Raw genomic sequence first — 18,137 nt, 5'->3', positions numbered from 1 at the left:
AAAAGATCAGGAGAAATAACATGCAAGTGTCTCAGAGCCGGCAAAAGCTATGAAAAGAGTGACACTTTATCTCACAGTATAATGCAGCCTGCAGAAGTGACATGCATGGTTGTTGTCACCACTAGAATTACCTAAATTGGCCAAAGCAAAATAAACTCATTTAACCTCTTCCAGGGCCCATATTTACAAAATAGAGACTTCTGGGAATCCATACTCTGGTCTCAAGAGACCAAGTCAATCATTTCGGATCCAAAAGCATCCAAAATGTTCTGGTGTTGCTAGAGGAGGAGTACAGTGAGAAGTGCTTGGTACCCACAGTTGCATTCAGTGGTAGTAAAGCTCTTCTATAGGGATGTATGAGTGCTGAAGGTGTGAGGGAGTTGTACTTTATCAATGCTGGCATGAATTAATACACTACTCTGTGATGTAATACAAAAACCTGAAACTGAAGATGCTACCCTCTTCTCATTCCCTGCATTATTGGGCATTTTTTCAGCATGACAATGAAGATATTCATTCTCCCAAGGTGAAAATCCTTCAGTGGACATGTATTTCACTCAATCTTAACACTCTTGAGCTGCTGTGAGAGATTCTGTAGAGATGAGCTGAGCAACACTCCCCATTAAAGACCAGAGCATTCAAGGAGGTCGTCCTCCAGGAGTTAAACAGCACAGATGTGAAAATTTGTCATGAACTTGGTACTCAGTGCCAAGAAGGGTCAGAGCAGTATACTGGAGTACTACTGAATACTGTATACTGTATACTGAATATACAGTACCTACCAAGTATTGAGTACATATACAGTAAATGAACATACTTTCCAGAAGGTCAACAATTCACTAAAAATGTTTTATGAAGTATTCTGATTTGTTGAGGTAGTGAATTGGTGGGTTTTTGTTAAATGTGAGCCAAAATCATCACAATTAAAAGAACCAAAAACTTAAACTACTTCAGTCTGTGTGCGTTGAATTTATTTAATACACGAGTTTCACAATTTGAGTTGAATTACTGAAATAAATGAACTTTTCCATGACATTCTAATTTATTGAGATGCACCTGTACTGTAGTGTTTAATAATGGAGAAAACGATGAGGCACTCAGTTAGAATGCAGTCAAGTGGCCTTTCATTGACAGATGGCATAGTCCTCATCACACCTAGCCTACATGTTGAAGATAACTAGTGTGGTGTGTATAGTAATTTGCATACAACAGCATTTACTCAAGAGTCATGCTTAACAGCATTCCATTCTTTTACTATGGCATTACAGTTACATAAACTGCTGTAAAATTTGCGCAAGTTAAATTTACAGTTTCATTTCAGTTTGCACCAATGGATCGGCAAACAGCCAAACAATAATAGCTACTTGCGCCTACAGTGTAATTACAGCTGCCCTCAGGAAGTCGGTTTCAGGTTCTCACTTCACCTGTGATTTGGTGAAAAAGTCACTTTGGGGCATATACCAGCTCAGCTGTCTGATACTAAAACAATGCTGCCGTTCACACCCCTGAATTTGGAACAAGAAAACCAACGCCTAAAGAGAGCTGACCAAGCACTAATTACAGCAACATATTTCACATACTGCAAATGATAGGTGTTGCAACTTCAAGTAATAATACACAAACTATCAGAAGTTCATTTTGACTGTCATTAAGTCGAGAATCAAGATTTAAAAGTAACCAGATTTACATAATTTAATAAATCAGCATTTGATAAATTACAATCATTCTTCACAGAAATATCTTCAAAACAATTGTAGAAAGGTATTTTATCAAATAAACAATTTGAAGGAACTCAAACCAAGGTGACTGTACCATTTGTGGACATTTTTTTTTTTTCGAGGTGAATGGCTGATTTCACCTCAGGAGTCCAAGATGAACACAATACACGCAATTTTGTTTAGCAAAATTCTTGAAATGGGATCAAGTCCAAGGAGGAAGGAACAAGCACTAAATAATAGATCACAGAACCATTTTGTCCATTCACAGGGTGATGACGGAGATTACTTAATTGTTGTCAGGGCGAACAAAATATAATTTGAAGGAGGGTAAACACAGCATTAGTGAACAAAAAATATAACTATTTACACTCCATGTAAAATTAAAAAGTGCTTTGAACATGATCTTAATTGCCTTGCCATTAAAGCACACATACATTTACCAACCTCATGACCCAAAAATATATAATTTATTTTAAATCATACTTGACAATATGTCAGTTTTGTAATGCTAATTGACCATAGATTCATAGAGTTTATCGTGTAGAGCATCAAGGTCAAAGCATCATAGTTATTTGGCATCAGAGAAAAAAGGTACTGTGATTTAAAGGAATCCACCCAAAAAAAATGCAAATTTGCTTACAATTTAATCACCCTCAAGCCATCCAAGATGTAGAAGAGTTTGTTTCTTCATCAGAGCAGATTTGGAGAAATTTAGCATTACATCACTTGTTCACCAATGGATCCTCTGCAGTGAATGGGTGCCGTCAGAATGAGACTCCAAACAGCTGATAAAAACTCAATTTAATCAATAAACATCATCAATTAATATCTTAAGAGCTTTTCTCTTCATTGATGGACTGAAGTCGTGTGGATTACTATTGTGAATTAATATTGTGATGTTTTTATCAGCAGTTCAGACTCTGAATATGACGGCACCCATTCACTGCAGAGGATCCATTAGTGAGCAAGTGATATAATGCAAAATTTCTCCAAATCTGCTCTGATGAATAAACAAACTCATCTACATCTAAATTTTCTGCAAACTTACATTTTTGGGTGAACTATTCCTTTAAACAAAATGCCCATCAATAATAATTAACTCTGTATCCAGCACGAATGTTTATTCACTCCATGCTTAACAGTATTTGTTTGGGGGATTGAAACACATTGAGTGAAATTTAGTCCAAAATTTTTTAGTCCAAATTTTCTACGCAAAATCTGAAGAGAAAACATGTCTTTGAAATGTGTGGCAGGCTGCTTTTTAAAATGTACACGCTCTTTAAAGTCTTTAAAAGATGTCTTCATTTCAGCTGTTTAAAACAAGATGTCCTCATGCTCTATCAGGAGCTGAACTATCAGTTTCTGGTATCTCATGTCGTTGAGAGTGGCGAGTGTGTTCTGGTCCGGAGGCCGCATGAGCGTCGGGCCAAAAACGATTCCTAGGTTCTCTGAGTTCATGTAATTGTCCTTCTCGTACATGGTGACCCTGATAAACAGAGAAAAGATGTGGAAAAAACACCTCAGACAATACAATTTTGATAATAAACATGCAAACTGATATACTTTCCATGAATGGAGAAATGTGGCAAAGCTGGCTTGGCAAGTTAGAGATAAAGCACAAATCCTTGAGGATCATTGTGTAGGTTTTTTAGTTCCTGAAGTGCAATGAGTTAAAGTGCCGTATTGTGCTTCCTGTTTCCTTCTAATCAGTCTTATAAGTTTTATATTGCACGGTGACAGGAAGTAAAATCACTCTATGAAGCCGCAGGGAAGGTTCTTAAATGGAACAAAAACCTGAACACCCACCGGCTCAATGAGGTACAGAGCCATGTAATGAACTATGGGACCGGCACCTAAGGAAGCAGTAAATGTAGGTGGAAATTCAATACATTTGCCATTTTACCTCTTCAGGTGTGTCATCAGATACCGCAGGGTCTCATAGTGGGCAGGAGGAAGTTGGAGAAGACCATCATGAACTGCCTCCAGTCTAGAATCAGGGTCTGTTATTTCTGATAACAGAAAATGTAAAAAATGCTGTTTAGAATTGTGCAAAGTCAGTTTTTCTGCTAAAACTGTCCCCTATTCCATGATGTTATAGCACAGTCCAAAATCTGAGACCACTAGTGAAATTATTTATTTTTGTATCATTATACTTTTATTATTGTTTTTCCATTAACAAGTTCTTTTTTAATGTTTGCTCTTATGCTCACCATGGCTGCATTTATTTGATCAAACGTACAGTATAAAAAGTAATGTTGTTCATTTTTATTACAATTTAAAATAACAATTTTCTTTTTTAATATATATATATTTTTTAATTCTTGTGATGGCAAAGCTGAGCAACATGTCGATTTGGTGCTCAAGAAATGTTCTATTATTATCACTTTTGATTGGGCTGCTTAATATTTTTGTGGAAATCATGAGATTTTTTTTCACAATTCTTTGATGAACTGAAAGTAAAAACAAAAAACAGCATTTATTGGAAATAGAATTATTTTGTAACATCATAAATGGTTTTGTCACTTTTGATCAATTAAATCGTCCTGACCCCAAACATACTGGACTGCTGAATAAAAGATTGATTGATTGATTGATTGGATTCATTCATTCATTCATAAATGTACTAATTCATTGTCATAAATTATTTATTAAGTGTCATATCAGAATCAGAGGGTATTTAATGAAAATATCAAAGTAGTTAAAAAAAAGAATGATCATCAAAACACAGAATGCAAGAGTAAGTTTCTAGTTAATTATAACTGATATATAATTGATCTTTTATAATGCATAGTTATAAAAGTCTCTTACTGGCTGCTTGTATGAATTTGGAGTAGACGTCATATGTGATAACTGAAATGGGCAGATCTCGCAAATAAAGCTTCAGAGCTCCGGCTATTATATTGATGTCTGGGTACATATTGGCACTGATGTCTGCCTTCTCACCATCTGCAAAGTAGAATTAGTTATCTGTTATGAATAACATATTAATCACTATACTGTGTCAACAATACATTGTTTTGGATGGAAAAGCATGGGGTTTTCCATCCAGGTTGCATGTTGATAAAATAACAGTGATATATAAAGGATTGTGAGTTTATTTAAGCATGTAAGCGAATGTGGAGAGACCAAATGTTAGCTGAACACCTATAATACACCTGATTGCATATGATGCACAAATAATGTGAAGGTAGAACAGTTTACTAATACAAACCTCTATCGAAGGCCAGCCGGACATCTTCAATGTGTTCTGTGAAGCCTGACACTCTGTAGAGACCCTCTGATGTCAAACCTGGAAAAAGCAGAAGTAACACATACAGTATATACTTCAACTATCCAGTAAGTGGAATTGGAGGTAAACACGTAAATTAGTATTAACCAAACTAGGGCTGCAACCAACAGCTAATCAGAAAATCAGTTAATTATCCTTTTGATAAACTGGATATTTTGCATCTTGCCCAGTTCATCTATCATCAAATCACGTGTGTGTATAGAAACGACGTCCCTGATTCTTTCATTATGGAAAATATATGTGGAACTGTTCTGCAGTCCTTCACTCATTTTAAGATTCTTCAAAAAGATAGGCGTTCAGTATTTTGGCTAAATTTGAATGTATTTTCTCCTTGTGAGGGACCATCTTCATAAAATACAAAAGCAGCTATGTGATATCATGCGTAAAGACTATGCAAGTAAAAAAAGTGTATGATTAGACAAAAATGTATATGCAAAGTTAAATTGGATTTTATACTGTCATTATACATAAGCCAAAACAAATGATTCAAATCTAAATGGATCACAAACATAATACTACCTAAACATATTCAAAAAAACATATGATAGACATTTAAATATATATTCATACTTATTTGTTTGTATTTGCAGCTTTACACTGTAATAATAAATATTGTGTAATATGTAATAATATGTGCATATGCCATTTAAATCAGTACTTTTACTTTTAATGTTTTAATAAGTCTTCCAAACTCCAGTGAGCAAGCTAAAGGTGACAGAAAGAATGTCAACACATCTTCACAGCAAGAAAGTTGAGATGAACAGTAAAAGAATATTTTTTTTCACACTAAAATCATATTTGTTTTTATTTCTAGCAATGTTTTTAAAACTAGTGCTGTCAATACATAAATCGTTTTTTTTATACTTTCATTTTTATACTTTTAAATGTTGAAATGTGGAAAGTAGCATATTTTAGTCTTCAGGCATTTGAGAAATGTTTTCAGTCTTCTAGGCTAGCACACATGAAAGAAAAATACATATTACAATACAAATACATATTTATATTATATATTATATTTCTCTATGTAGAAAGAAATTGATTGAAGGTTAGGTTAGTTATCTAAGGATTCTTCTTTTTGCACACCTTGGTATATGACAAGGAGACGTCAGAGCCGAGTGCAGCTGCCTACAGACAGTGATTAAGTGCCTTACTGAAGGCCACAGGTGCTAGAGAAGATCTGAGCCTGAGATCTCCATATTAAAATGTTCTAGCACTCCATTTTAGAAGTGATCGGTACCTCTGTGCTCAATCTCTTTGATACACATGTCCAGAACCATCGGCCGTGGCGTGTTGTGGGCTTTGACCAGTGTGGTGAGATCGCAGCTGAAGACCTTCTTGATCCTGCGGAGGTCCGGCTGACAGTCGCTGGGCACTAGTTTGGAGCACTGTTTGTGCACGTTCAGCCCGCAGTCTGCAAGAGTAACGGGTCAAAAGGTTAGAAGAGTGTGACCCTGTTGTCTCCAAAGAGGCAAGAAGACAGGTTCCAAGAGAATGGAGACCCAAAGCGTCTACGTGTGTGTGTCTAGGGGTCTGATGGAGGGTATATCTTCATGGGTAAAGTATACGTAAGGAAACAGGTGCGTGTCAGTCAAACTGGGTGGTAAATATTGAGAATATCTGTCACATGCTGCTGTGTGTTTGTGGCTCTGTCAGTCTGAGAGCGTAACCTTGAGTGACTCTGGGTGTGCTTGCCAGCGGGCCGACTTTCATATATGTATGTGCGTGCAAGTGTCCTCTTTTCATGTGTGTGATGGACACCTGCTAAATTGAAAAACAATTCTTCTGCTCTTGCCCCCGAATACACTGAGTCGAGACTGAAGTTTTGTGTCCGATTGTCACACATATTTTGTTAATTTGAATCACCATATGGAATCTGTGGCCATAAAATTCAGCTGAAAAAACACCATCCAGGTTTGTTCAATTGCTTTTCAGCAAAACAATAAAGTTAAATTTGTTAACAGTACTTAATACATAGGCATCATGAACTAACAGAACACAACTATATAATTATTACGTTTTGTGGCTATACTATTGAAACCATTTATGGACTGGCCTCATCCACTTCCATTGGGTTATTATAGTTAACTAAAACTAAAACCCTTCAATATTCATTTTTGGGTGAACTTTAAGTTAGAAATGTACTATTTATTACTATTTGTTCATGAACAAATGTTAACACATAAAACCTTACTGTAAAATGTGACCTTTTTCCATATTACTGGTGTTTGCTCATAATTAGGGTTTGATATTTGAAAAAAAAAATCCTTTAAGTATTAAACTTCACCATGTGTAATGTGCCCCACACAATTTGTGCTATATACATGAATGATACCTCAAATTATGTGGCATAAGTTCAGGTGTTTGAACCATAATATATTATGAATAGAATATATAAAGATTTGAGCATCATAAAAATGTTTTTTAGAGTAAGCAACCTAGCAACCATCCAGAACACCCTAGCAACCACATAGCAATGCTCTGGGAACCACACCCAACTCCCTAGTCTCAGTGGCGATGTTTGCATTTCATGCAGTCCTAATTTTTTCTTCAGAAAATGTCAAATCTACTTAGAATTGCATTTGAAAGAGCTTTGCTACCAATAATGAGGGCAAACCTCTCTCTTTGACTCCACAATTAAAACATGCGAGAGAAAAAAATGAACAGGTTTTATGTAATTTAACTTGTAAGAATCCTGGTTTTATACCCTGCTTTGACACTGGGACTGTGTGTGTATGTAGGGGAATGTGGTAGTAGGGTGGTCTGTCTCTCTGTGTGTCTCCAGTAGCATGCACATGCTGTCCTACTGTTCCTCATCTTTAGCAATGTCATTAATCACACTCACTGTCAATTTAACTGCCTGCATGGAGCCCTCCTTCACATCTCTAGGCCATTGAGAAAAAAACAGAAGAAGACAAAAAGAAAAACACTCTGTGTTCCTCCATATGGGCCTGGGGACACATTCAACTCTGCTCTAATTCTCAATGTGTCTGATGACACTGTCTCGCCTGGGGGCCAGAGTGAAAGAAGAGAGGCTCCTGTGTGAAAAGAAAAGGCTTGAATAATGGCCCGAATGGATGAGACCATTTACAGTGTGAAAACCCAGCAGTAAAGCCTTGTGACTGAATTAAGTTTATGTACCGAGTGTTTTGGGAAAGTGGTGTCAAACAATAACCAGCTCCATGTTAACATGTGATCTGAGCAAACTCGTAATCATGGAATTCAGGTGGATTTGTTTATCTAGGCCACATCTAGGAACATCCTGTATTGAAAATGGTTAAGGATGCCTCACAAAACAAAACAAAACACTTAAGGGTGATACAAGATCACACTGTCAGGGTTTATTTTGCAATAATGACTGGCTGACTAATTATTCCTTACTAAATGCCACAGCTAACATGAAATATTAATGAACAATACTTTTACAACACATATTATCTTGATAATTAATTAACAATAATTTATCACTTAATAATATTAGTAATATAGTATTGGTAAATATAATATAGGTTCCTTTCTATATACAAATATTGTATATTTTTAATATAAAGTTGTGTTTATAAATGAAATCCATAGTTCACCCAAAAAACAAACAAACAAAACATCTTCTTTTGTGTTCTACAGTCATACATACGACATAAGGGTCATAAATGAGGGCAGATTTTCCATTTTTTGTTAACTTTCCTTTTAACATTAGTACATGTGTTATGTTTAAACCTGAATGAACAATATAAAACAATAATAACAATAGTTTACTTATAAATTAACCTATATTCACCTGGATTAAAATTAATTCCTACAAAAATCGTTAGTTCATGATACATAATTTTTTAAGTTGAAAGAATTCAACTTTATTGTAAAGCTATTGTATAAATCATATGTATCACTTCTACATAACAACCAATAAAGTATCATACTTTGTCATACAGTACTGGTGTGTGTGCGTCTATGGATCTTTTTAGATATGTTTATCTGTGTGATTTGAAGTGTAGCCTGATGCAACTGGCATTACTACAAGGAGACTGTCCTGGTTTACCTGGGTGTGCCTCTCTCTATAATACTCTATAGTGTACACAGTATGTTCCACTATAAATAGTCAACACTAACAGAAGGCACTCAACTGGTTTGGACCAGGTGCCATTTAGGAATGCAAAATTCCCACACATCAGCATACTAGTTAAAACCCTTATTGTCCCAGGTATCACTTTCAGTATTTAGCCTCAGGTTGCCACCGCACGTTGGAAAAGTTATACAGCCAATTAGGCATTGTTACCAGAATGGCACGAGAAATTATCTGGATCCTAAGCGGCCTTTGGATTGTAATTTGAATTGAATAATGCTCCTTGGCCGGTGCCATAATTCTGATGGACACTTTATTTGTGATTGAGGGTTTGTGATTGGTGGAGGGTTACCTGAGCAACGGACGCCCTGGGCGATAAGACCCCACATGAAGTTTGCGCAGTATTCACACCAGTGCGGTCCTCTGAAGGTGTGCACCTACACCAAAGACAAAGCAGTCATTGTGAGTCAAACACACAAAAGTTCACAAACACACATACATACATATTAGTCCAGTCATTCATTCATCTCTACATTTTCATTTCCAGCTAAAGCTCATAATGAAAGTTCCACAGAAAATGAATGATTATATTTCCAGAGTATCTCTCACTGTACCTGACAACTAACAGAGTGTGTCTTGCTTGGACTAGACAAACATACAGACTGGACAAAAGCATTGGACTTCACATTCATTGCTGTATTTTGTAGAAAGAGCCACTGGGATTATTATTTTATAAAATGTGGCAGGTACTGTCCAACATTGTTTACGTTCGGTATTCTTTTTTCTAGGGAAACTTAAATTAGATTAAATATAATTTTAAGTAATTTTTCAATTGAATTTCAGTTTGCCACCTTGCAGAACAAAACAGCTGTGAAAACATACAACAAATAAACAAATAAATAAATAAAACAAAACAAAAATCAAAACAAAACACCAAATAAAAACTATTTAATTTGAATTTGCCACTTGCCTCAGGAAATTCAAAACAAAACAAAAGAAAAGACAAAACAAAGCAAAAATAAACAAAACACAAAACAAAAAAAACATTCAAACCAAATAAACAAAGCACAAATATTAAATAAAACTATCCACAATACAATGATCAAACAAATTCGGAAAATGACCAGGAAATGTGACTAAAGTGGTTAAAACTTTGTTGTTCTGTCATCATGGCACCATCATAGCAAAGTGTTTGTACTCTAACTCTTGGGTCAGAGCTCCAAAAATGTTTTTAAATTGACGCATGACTTGATGTGGGAAACGACAGCCAGTGACGAGTGAAGCTGTTGACTGTACTTCTGTGAAGTGTCAACTCCACCTTCTCTGTCAAACCCTCAGACAGCAGCCAAGCACTCAAGGGTCAGTTTGATGGCAGGAAGAACTTCAGAGACAAAACTGCTCCTACCCAAAATTCTGAGGAAATAATCAAGCCTCTAAGTAAGGACTAGAGGGTGGTACTGAAAGAATGTAAACAGGGTGGACCCCCTGTGAAGACACAGCCCTGATTTTTTAATTATAATACATGTGAGTCAGATTACAGGTTTGCGAGGGGAAAATAATGTGTCTGGCATCTGTTACCAAGCTGCTGGAAGTCACACGCAAAGCATGTTCCCATGCACACCCTTGTGCTGTCAAAACACAGCACAAAGATAGACAAAAGAAAAGACGCAACACAGAGTTTTGGAACAACGCCCAGGTGTATGAATGCTGAAACAGAAATATCATAATGAGAATACTCTTCATCTCAGTCCAGAACTAGTAGCTGTTCCAAAACCAAGTAAGCTGTCTACATTCTAGCTGAAATGTTACCTTATAAGTGACAGATTTGCACCCTACATAGGGCAAAAATTCTGCATATCAGATAAATAGCACTCAATACACATAGCAATATGCAAATAGTCAGTTTGAGTTTTATTGAATATTTTATATCTTATTGTATTTATTTTATTTTAGTCGATTATTTTTGTTTTATTTTATTTAGGTAAAAGTCAGGTCTAGTTTTATTTTATTTAACTTTTTTTAGCAATTAAATTCCATTTGATTACTTTTAGTATCAAAATAATTATTTTATAATTATTATTATAATTATAAGTATTTACAATTTATTTATAATCAATATTTTTCTTGCTTCGTCCATCATCTTGAATTTACTTTTTCACTAAGCTTGTAACAGCACATTCTGGGATGGATACTTTTTTGATGGATACATTTGGGCAAAAATGATATTTAATAATAATTTAAAAAAAAATTATATTTGATTTCATTTATAATATTTTATTTTATTTCTTAACAATTACATTTAATTTTGTATTAATTATTTTAGCATCATAATATTTATGATGCTTTTTTGATTGATACATTTGGCCAAAAATGATATTTAATAAAAAATAAAAATATATATATTTTATTTCATTTATAATATTTTATCTTATTTCTTAACAATTACATTTAATTTTGTATTCATTATTTTAGTATCATAATATTTATGATGCTTTTTTGATTGATACATTTGGCCAAAACAAAATATCTCATGAGCCAGCATAAATTACATTCCCTTTGCATTGGGAATGCACCAATGATACTTTAAAGCGCTACCTACTGAGTGAGCTCACTAGGTTTTGGGACACAGCCTCTGTAAGAACTCTCATGTGGGAGGTGATACTGAATAATCCATGATGCTCTTATGACCACTGGAGATAAAAATGAGGAAGATGTTATGAGGAAGCTTCCAAGCGACACGTTGAAGTCAGATGATTGCTTAGTTTTGCTCTTTCAGGGTTTAAAAAGGAAGTCAGATGACCGTACACTGTGTTCATTCTCAGCCTCAGTCATTTTTCAGAAGCTGAAAAGGCATGAAATGGGAGAGGCCATTCAGCAGCTCGGCAGCTAAGGTTATTGATTTGTGCGATCAATCCAATCAGTCAATAGTGCTGTTAATGGATTAAAAGCCTAGTCAATTAGGCTCATAGGATAGATTTAAGCTTATTGATACGAGGCTCACGGTATGGGTACTGTGCATTTAAATGCTGTCAGCACATAAACATTTGAACGAGACATTAGTATACATTTGAACAACCTCATGTTAATGCCAAATATAGAATGCAATAAAAGTGACTGATTTCATCAGGCACACAACCAACATGTCAAATTTTGGTGGTTTTGAAAAGAAGAAGAGAAAAAAAACATCCAAACAAAACATTTGAGAAATCGCAAACCTATATATGCACAAGGCTTCACAAAATATCTTCAGTATGCCCAATATCAACATAATATAGATTAACATAATATATATTAATATAGAAAGTTGACTAAAATAACTGGTAATTCTGCATAAAACATTCATGTTTATGTTAAAATTGATGTCATGTCAAAATGAATGCAATGAAGAGATGACATAGTGAGACTCTGAAATTATGTTTTCATCATATTTAAATAATAATTTTTTATCATATTTTGGTTCATACTGCCAAATGGATGCATGTGAGACTTTTGCATGTGATGCATGTGAGACTTTAATTAGTAGTTTACGATGAGATGAACATTTTTTACTAATCATTTAAAAAAATATTATCTTATGATCACCAAGGCTGCATTTATTTGATAAAAGAAACATAATATTGCCCAAATGGATGCATGTGAGACTTTTGCATGTGATGCATGTGAGACTTTAATTAGTAGTTTACGATGAGATGAAAATTTTTTTACTAATCATTTAAAAAAATATTATCTTATGATCACCAAGGCTGCATTTATTTGATAAAAGAAACATAATATTGTGAAATATTATTGTTGCTCCACCATTGCTCCAGTCTTTATTATCACGTGATTCTTTAGAAATCATTCTAATATGCTGATTTGGTGCTCACAAAACATTATCAATGTTATTATCAATGTTAAAAATGATTGTGCTCCTTAATATTTCTGTGGAAAACTTTTTTTTCAGGATTCTTTGCTGAAAATAAATTTCTAAAAAAACATTATAAATGTCTCTTTTACATACTTGCTCAATAATTATATATATATATATATATATATATATATATTTTTTTTTTTTTAATAGTCAAACTGACCCCAAACTTTTGAACAGTGGTGTAGTTACCATCATTTCGACATGATATAAACATAACACAAACAGCACCCACCTTAAAGTTGTGGATCTTCTCATAGTTGCAGTGTTTCTCCGGTCCGTCCTTGATTGTGGTCCGTCTGCTCAGTGGTGACGGGCTGATCTGTGAACAAGCCAAAATCTTTAGAGGTTTCCAGAGGAGGGCACCCTTTCTGCCCAGATTCACCCCCAGAGCTAACGCCAACAGCTCCTGGTGCCTACAGTCCTTCTGCTTGGCTTTGTGAGGGGCTAATTCACCTTTCGCTGACCCCTTAGTGCCAACAACCTGGGCCCTGGGCCTCGGAAGAGCCTGCATCCCCTCTGTGGAGGAAGACGATAATAATGTGGAATGGGGGATAAAAGCAGGGACTGAGTCAGTCCTCCACTCCTTGGTGATCTGGGTCGAATGAGAAGGGGGACAGCCTGGTCCTGCATGGGCAGGGCTGGGGGTGGGAGGTATGGTGGGTGGGCTGCCTGGGGGCAGGAGTGGGTCTCACACAATAGCATACATTCAGCACTCTGAGAGAATGGCAATGCGAGAGAGAGAGGGAGAAGAGGCATTGGGAGTAGTGATTGTGTCAGTCTTGTAAATCCATCTCAGCAGGTTTTTGCTGTGGGATCGATGGAATCCAGAACACAGCGCTTCCAGACACGATTCCACCGCAGTTCCCTTGAGCGAGGATAATCCTGCAGCTCAAAGCCAAAGAGCTTGGCTTTACAAGCAATAAAATCAGAGATTTGCTCTGAGAAGAGTAGGTTCTCTCTTAAAAAAAGCACTAGCACTGGTTTAGCCTTCTATTCCTCTCTCGGTCTCTATACTTCTGATAGTAATTTCAGTAACAAATCAGATCAGGGTTGAAGCAGATTTACAATCGTAATCCAGCATCACGGGATAATCCTATAGTGCCGGAATCACTCGTTTCAGGATTCAGACTCACTTAGACCCCGTTTAAACCTGGTCTTATGATCCATTATCCAAAAGTGGATAGTGGAAAAATACAAATGTAAACAGGGTGCAAATTATTTTGTGATCTGGATCTCTCAAACCTACAAAGCCCCTAAAGCGAAATGATTATTTCCATGTACCATGTACAATTTTAACATAAATGTTTCCATTTCATGCATTGTACCGAATTTAGCCAATATTTTTACACATTGCTGTCTATTTGATAAATATGATGAGATCCATGCTAAAGCCCCAGATGAAAATTGGAACTTAGATAATTTAGAGAGAAGAACGTTGTGATTAACCGTGTGGAAGGCTTTGCGCAAATCTAAAAATATAGCACCAACTGTTCCACCTTTGTCAAGTTTAGATTTTATTTGCTCTGTTAAATGTAAAGTAGCTGTTTCAGTAGAATGATTTACTCTGAAACCAAATTGCATACAGTGTAAACCAACCTTAGCTTTATTAAGCTAAGATGTCAATTGTTCAAAAACTATTTTCTGCAACCTTTGAGACTACTGGCAATATGCTGATTGGTCTATAGTTGCTTACCTCAAAATGATCCCCAGATTTAAAAATAGGAGAAACAATGGCTTGCTTCCATGCAGTAGGAAAAACACTATATTCAAATGATAAATTAATTAGATGAGAGATAACAGGAGCTAAAGTATCTTTATGAGTTTTAAGAAACTTAGTATCAAATTGATGAACATCCCTACATTTAGTATTTCTTAATGAGCTGATAACTTTGTTAACCTGTGTTTCATTAGTCATGGCTAGGTTAAAACCTTGGCTTTCAACATCAGACGGTAGAACAATTATTTCAATTTTTACAATTTTTTCCCCCAGTTCGTTAACAGAATTAATAAAAAAAATATTAAAAACAGTAGCAATGGAATAATCATCTAGAATAAAATTTCCTTGAACTTTGATCTTGAGATCACCTGGAGAATTTATCTCCTTCTGTAGAAGATTTTTCCAAATCAATTTGCTGTTTCCTTTTGCCTCGTTCAATTGGTGAAGATAATAATTTGATACTCTCAGCTCTCAAATAACTTTATTCCGCAGTCCTTTATAACAAAGCCTGTAGATATCCCTTCCTGTCTTAATAGCCATCTTTAATACTGAGTCCCTGTTCTTCATCAGCTTCCATAAATTGTCATTGAACCAAGGTAGATTATTTTTATGCCAGATTTTTTTCTGAACTTTTGTAGTGAATTTGTCCCTTACAGAGTTAGTCCTATTGATGAGTTTGTTACAGCCATACTCTACATCCTGAGAAGATAATATATCATCCCACTTTAAACTAGCTGTTTCCTCATTGAACTCTACTAGCTTTCCTTTAGGTATACAACAGAAAACATTATTAGAATTTGTCGCATTGTTTTTAAACCTGTTTTTGGTCAGTTTTGATTCATAAAACAAATGTTGATTTTATTATTTCCATCATAAAAGTTTTGCGAGTGAACACAAAGTTTCTTGGGGGAATGCATACTTTTGCAAGAGAACACAAAAGCATTGAAATATAATTTTTCCTTATTTTCTCATATCTCATATTTTTTTCCATCACCATGTCCCCTTGAGGGTCTCCATACAAACCACATTTGAAGGTACACTGAAAATAATTTATTGTAGGTTGGTTTCCTTTGAATTTTGTTTTTTTTAGCAAATTTCACAAATAATTACAAAGAAACAGCAAGTAACACATTGAATTAGAGATTAGATTAATTTTTATGTAGAAAGACTGAGATAGTATACCCACTGCAGAAAAACTTATTTATAGCGGAAAAAGGTTATTTAAATCATTCAAATGTTCTTCATATCATGGTTCTTTTAAGAAATTATCACTGAAAGGTTCTTTGGGGAACCATAAATGATTTTCTGTAGCATCACTAAAAAAAATATTTGGAACCTTGAATTTGAAGAATCTATAGGTGTAAAATGCAACATGTCTTACAGGACCATCAGCCCTTGTCACTGGGTCATCTAAGATGGATGTTGCTGAATAGCAGTGTAAATAAGGGTTTCTACTGTCACACCAAAACTGAGTAAGACTCATGCTCAGGTTGGGGGACAGTGACCCCTCTCAGCAGGAGGCTGATGCCGAATCCAGCAACACTGTCTGGGTATTTGCTGAAGCATCCTGTAGAACACACATGAGACTTTCTAACCTAAAAAAGATGCAGCAGAACTGATGGACCAGAATGGGTGGAGCTCTGACGAGTGAAAAAGAACGAATGCGGAAGAGAAAGAAAAACAACCTGGCTATGGCTCACATATTCAAGATATGCCACATTCAGAGACATGATGTACCTGATTTCCCAGAAAAGTCAGGCGGAGGTGAGTGGAACCTGTCAGGGTTGTGTTTACTAAAAGTATGAGCATAGATTAAAAAGTGCTGGTGTGGTTTTTATTGCTGCTGACCCTCCACAGTGACACATTTTTGTGTGCTGTGGGTACAGGGCAGTTAACATGTGCTTTACTGGTTGACTAATATGGGTTTTTCAAAGCCGATGCCAATATCTAGGGCACAAAGCAGCTGATGGCCGCTATAATGGCAATTTATATAATCAATATAGTGCTTTTTGGTTTGTAGTCCTAAAACCAACAAGTTTTATTAACATGTTTAACATGTATTAAAATTAACATATTTGAGGAAAACATTAGGCCTACCTCTGAAATTTCAATAGCAGTCTTTGGTTTATTTGAATAAAAGAAGCTTTTAAGTAATATGCATGCTAAAAAGTTGTTAAATGAGGACTAAAATGGTTTGTTAATGTCAGCTAACACAATGTTTGCAAATTAGGTTTAGCAGCACACAACACTTTATATGTACTTGTATAAAGTATGTGCAGTGGTGTAATGTAACGAAGTAATAATACTTCGTTACAGCACTTAAGTATTTTTTGGGAGTATCTGTACTTTACTTGTGTTACGGGGCTGACGAGATGTGAGACGTGCGGATCCAAGTGCAAAGCTTTATTAATAGACATGGTAGAGACAGGCAAGAGTCAGATAATGGCAACAGGTATGTAGGAGGCAAGACACAAGAATATATCCTAGGGCTAGCGTGGGTCTACGATCGGCGAACAGAATCAACAGGGCGAGACTAGAGGGATAAATCTAGGTACAAGGCAAAGGTCCAGGCAGGGGCAAACATACGGTGGCCGTGAAGTGCAAAGCAAATCACAATTCTGAAAACAAAATAACAAATTACAAACGCAAATGCAAGTCTAAAAAACTAAACAATTCAGAAAGCACAACAACAATTCAGAAAACATTATAACAAGTCAGAAAACACAATGACAAATTCGAAAACAAAATAACATGTCAGAAAACACAACGACAAATCAGACAAACCGGAAGAGGTAGGTATAGTTTGAGACAGCACCATTGGTTTGGGATTACTCACCGCTGACTGGACGAGACATCTGTCAATCAACGTATACAGGGAAGAACCAGCCGAAGAACAGCCGAGTCGTGGTAGAAAGTTCGGCGATGGTATTAAAGTAGCTCAGTTTAAATGTTTTGTACGAGTTGCCCTTACTATGGAATAAAAAATACGGGGTTTCTATTTACATTTAGTTAAAAGTAGCTATAAAACATCAGCTCCAGTGGCGCAGATGGATAAGCGCTTGCCCTTGGCTTGTTGACGTGATTGACACAGGTTTGATCCCACCTTTTGCCGAACTTTTTTTTCCTCCCTTTTCAAATCTCATATTAGCAATGGATTCTATTTACACTAAGTGCAAATACCTATTTACACTATGTTAAAATAGCAGGATTTAAGTATACTTCTTGTTGCAAATAGTGGCAATTATCTGCACTTCAGTATTGTAGTACATTATAAAACAGTATGCAATGACGTATTGAGTGTAAATTATCATTTTAATTATTAAATGGATGCCACCTTACTGGTACAATAAAGCCCTCCCTACCCTAACCCTACCCGATACTTTATTTTCAACTTTTTGATTATTTCCTTAATTTTTATTGAAAATAAATGCCTTTACGATGTGATA

General features: G+C 35.6%; 1 protein-coding gene across 3 annotated transcripts in view; it reads right to left on the bottom strand.

Moving 5' to 3' along the window:
• Positions 1–2,748: 2,748 nt before the first annotated feature.
• Positions 2,749–18,137, bottom strand: part of LOC107550834 (beta-chimaerin-like) — a 45,071-nt gene continuing 29,682 nt past the window's right edge. For all 3 annotated transcript variants that reach the window (XM_016232231.1, XM_016232232.1, XM_016232230.1), the window contains 7 exons: positions 13,207–13,293; positions 9,417–9,501; positions 6,245–6,418; positions 4,930–5,007; positions 4,527–4,664; positions 3,622–3,727; positions 2,749–3,204 (listed from right to left, as the gene is read on the bottom strand). In XM_016232231.1, the coding sequence (XP_016087717.1) occupies positions 3,033–3,204; positions 3,622–3,727; positions 4,527–4,664; positions 4,930–5,007; positions 6,245–6,418; positions 9,417–9,501; positions 13,207–13,293 (840 nt within the window). In that variant the 3' untranslated portion in view covers positions 2,749–3,032. The remainder of the gene's footprint in view (positions 3,205–3,621; positions 3,728–4,526; positions 4,665–4,929; positions 5,008–6,244; positions 6,419–9,416; positions 9,502–13,206; positions 13,294–18,137) is intronic.

Source organism: Sinocyclocheilus grahami, unplaced genomic scaffold (assembly GCF_001515645.1).
Source record: "Sinocyclocheilus grahami isolate Dianchi unplaced genomic scaffold, SAMN03320097.WGS_v1.1 scaffold408.1, whole genome shotgun sequence".
Classification (NCBI taxonomy): domain Eukaryota; kingdom Metazoa; phylum Chordata; class Actinopteri; order Cypriniformes; family Cyprinidae; genus Sinocyclocheilus; species Sinocyclocheilus grahami.
This window is presented reverse-complemented; position numbering and strand designations above follow the sequence as displayed.